This window comes from Xiphophorus maculatus, unplaced genomic scaffold (assembly GCF_002775205.1).
Source record: "Xiphophorus maculatus strain JP 163 A unplaced genomic scaffold, X_maculatus-5.0-male Unplaced_Scaffold_BN000212F, whole genome shotgun sequence".
In the NCBI taxonomy this organism is placed as follows: Eukaryota; Metazoa; Chordata; class Actinopteri; order Cyprinodontiformes; family Poeciliidae; genus Xiphophorus; species Xiphophorus maculatus.
This window is the reverse complement of record NW_019369808.1, coordinates 5,804-9,427: the sequence shown is the minus strand read 5'-3', so window position 1 is coordinate 9,427 and position 3,624 is coordinate 5,804. Positions and strand designations below refer to the sequence as shown.

Below are 3,624 nucleotides of genomic sequence, written 5' to 3'. Positions count from 1 at the left end.
AAATTTCAATATATTTCAAAGTGATAAAAATAAATAGTATCTTGAAATAATACAATTTGCAGGTAAATATTAACAATAATCCCTACTACAATTAATTTTGTAATAAAATATTTTTCTTCATATCCGTTAATTTGAGAATTCCCCAAATGTCAGCTGGATATATCGACTGATCTGTATCTCTGTCTACGCTCTTGAATTATCAATTGGTTTTTTTTATTCATTTCTGTCTTGAAAGATGAACAATTACTCGTATTTATTTCAGAAAAGGTAGCAATTACTCTTTCTCTGTTTTCTTGTCCAGATTCCCTGAAGTGTAACGTTTATAACCAGGAGAGGAGATCCACTCTGTACCAGGAGGAGTTGGAACCTCTGCAGGTGAAACAAGAACAGGAAGAGCCAGAAGATCATCAGATAAAAGTGGAAGAGAGAGAAGTTTACTGCAGTCAGGGTGAAGAACAGATTGAATTAAAACAGGAGACTGATACCTGCATGGTGGTTCCTGTTGATGAGCAAACAGACCACACTGAATCAGAACCAAACAGGAACCAAGTCATCTTCCAGGAAGCTGCTGAAGCTGAGAACCAAAATCAAGAAAGACGAAAACCTTTCTCAAGTGTCATCTGTGAAAAGCGTTTGGCTTTCAAATCTGTTTTTGATGCTCTTATGAGAACTCATACGGGTGAAAAGCCGTTTTCATGTGTGAAGTGTGGAAAGAGTTTTATTCAAAAACATGATTTAACTCGTCATGTGATGATTCATACTGGTGAAAAGCCGTTTTCATGTGTGAATTGTGGAGAATGTTTTCGTCAAAAACAGTATTTAACTAAGCATATGATGATTCACACGGGTGAAAAGCCGTTTTCATGTGTGACCTGTGGAAAAAGTTTTAGTCAAAAACATGTTTTAACTCAGCACATGATGATTCACACTGGTGAAAAGCCGTTTTCGTGTGTGAACTGTGGAAAGAGATTTAGTCGAAAACAGGATTTTACTCAGCACATGAATATTCACACAGGTGAAAAGCCGTTTTCATGTGTGACCTGTGGAAAAAGTTTTATTCGAAAACAGGATTTAACTCAGCACATGATGATTCACACTGGTGAAAAGCCGTTTTCATGTGGAAATTGTGGAAAAAGCTTTTGTCAAAAACAAAATTTAATTCGGCACATTAGGGGTCACACTGGTGAAAAGCCGTTTTCATGTGTGACCTGTGGAAAAAGTTTTATTCGAAAACAGGATTTAACTCAGCACATGATGATTCACTCTGGTGAAAAGCCGTTTTCATGTGTGACCTGTGGAAAAATTTTTAGGCATAAATCGGCTTTAACTCAGCACATGATGATTCACACAGGTGAAAAGCCGTTTTCATGTGTGACCTGTGGAAAAATTTTTAGGCATAAATCGGCTTTAACTCAGCACATGAGGATTCACACTGGTGAAAGAAGCCGTTTTCATGTGTGACCTGTTTAAAAGTTTTAGTAATAAACATTGTTTAACTAAGCACATGACGCGTCACACAGTTGAAAAGCTGTAGAAGTATGTTCCATAAATGTCCTATGTTGTATTTGTTAAATGTGATCATTTGATCTTCACATTTGGTTACTTAGAGATGTTCAACCATGACACATTTTCCTTCATTGATGTTTTATTTTTCTGGTATATTCTGTATCAAAAAACAATAATGATAAACTGTATGTTGTTGTATTAACATACTGTTTATGTCAAACTGTATGTTGTGTGTGTACAACGTGAAGAGCAGAGGGCTCAGCACACAGCCCTGAGGAGTGCCAAGTACTGATGCTGATAGATGAAGAGGCTTGGGGGCCCACTGACTATTTCATGCATTAACAGAGTTTGACCGGACATGGACTCCCTTCCAGAACATTCTCACATGATTGGACTTGAGGGATTGATTTGTATTATTCTGTACTATAGAGAGTGTTAGTGGGGTTTATTTTTGTAGTTTTTTAAATCAACAATAGAATGTATATAATGGTTGAGTGTTTTAAAAAAAAATCTACAAAACAGTATTTGTGTTAATTTTGTGTTTAATGTAAAATGAGATTGAATCTGATTTTATTTCTTTCAAATTATGTTAACCAGTTTTACTCTACCTAATTAAAATCTATTCAAATAAAAAAAATCATTTGTACTTTAAAAGAAATGCAAAATTCACCGCAAACTAATTTTCATGCATTGATTGCACAAAGTACATGTAATTATTTTAATATTTTGCTTTTTCTCTTGTTTAGCTGTAATATTTTAATCTGTTCTGCTGCAGCATTTAGATTACTGTATTTTAATGTTGAAACTATTTTTATGTTTATATGTATTTTAGAAAGAAATAAACATGTAACATTTCATTTAACATTAAAGTTTTGAGTTTTCCTTTAGTGTATGTTGTGCCTTATACTTGAACCCAGTAGATGGTGGTACTACAGCTAAACTGGTTGTAGCCACTGTGGTTCCTGTAACTGATGGGTGTGCCGGTTCAAACTTCCCACATCCATCTCAGTTGTTGAGTCCTTGAGCAAGGCACCAAACCTGCCTTGCCTGCTGTTAGTCAGAAGTCCGATGGCGCCCATTGTGTAGCAGCTTCTGTCAGTCTGCCCTAGGGCAGCTGGGCTACAATGTAGCTTACACCATCAGCATGTAAAGCACTTTGGCATCCTCTACACTAGATAAATCGCTATACATACATTTAACCATTGACTATACACTTGCATTTTGTCTTTTTGTTGTGTTTGTATTAAACTTGTCCTGTCTGACAGTGTGACACTCAGCATTGTCGAGTACCAAGGTTAAGCCCTAAAGACTTGCATAAGTGGACCATTATGGCTTCCCCCTGATATAATTACATGAAACTTTATTGGAAACTGCTTTGGGTTTATTTTATTAAATTGTAATGAGACGGAGAAGAAAGCGGGAGAGAAAAGAAAGGTGAAGAGAAAAGTTTTATAGGGGCCCCCCTCCTCTCACCCAACTTGATATAAAGGTGATCACAGAGAGGAGGGAGCCAGAGACCAACCTGACAGACAGACCAGGCACACAGAGACAAGATCACATGTTCCCATTCTCATGTGTACACCCAGACTCAACCCATGTAGATAATGTCAAAATAAACAACAAAAATGGACGCCATACACCCACTTACATTTCTCATACATAGAGATTCAACAACCAACCAGAACCAGGACCACCAGCAAACGGTGACCAGAGGAGCGAGCCTTCGCCGGTTCCCACACAGCAGACCGACCTGAACCGGATCTGCATTCTGCTGACACATCTGGCAAACCTCTGGCATGGCAAATTGGATGTCAGCCCGACTCAGGAAAGAGCTGGCAGTGATGGCACGGTTCACATGAGGCATGCCTCACCTGGGCCAGATCTGTCCAAGCCAAATACGGGTTAGTTACTGAAGTAGTCATGTCACCATGTGACAATTTATTTTGTCATAAGTCATTTTAGGAAATCAGTTCTTAAACAAGGTTATAAAATTATAATATTTATAATTGATAGAAAAGTTATAATTAATTTATTCACCTCTGTTTATTAGCTCTAATTGAACATTTTCATTAATGGTTGTGCATTCTCAAACATATATACAATAAAATCTTTGATAGG

The 3,624-nt window shown here is 37.1% G+C and overlaps 1 protein-coding gene across 1 annotated transcript; it reads left to right on the top strand.

The window, feature by feature from the left end:
• Window positions 1-489: 489 nt before the first annotated feature.
• LOC111607982 (gastrula zinc finger protein XlCGF8.2DB-like) lies at window positions 490-3,407 on the top strand (the record flags this gene model as incomplete). Its single annotated transcript, XM_023330133.1, has 3 exons — window positions 490-900; window positions 985-1,356; window positions 3,170-3,407. Coding segments are annotated over exons 1-3 (1,021 nt in total), but the record flags the coding sequence as incomplete, so codon positions are not given.
• Between the last annotated feature and the right edge of the window lie 217 nt (window positions 3,408-3,624).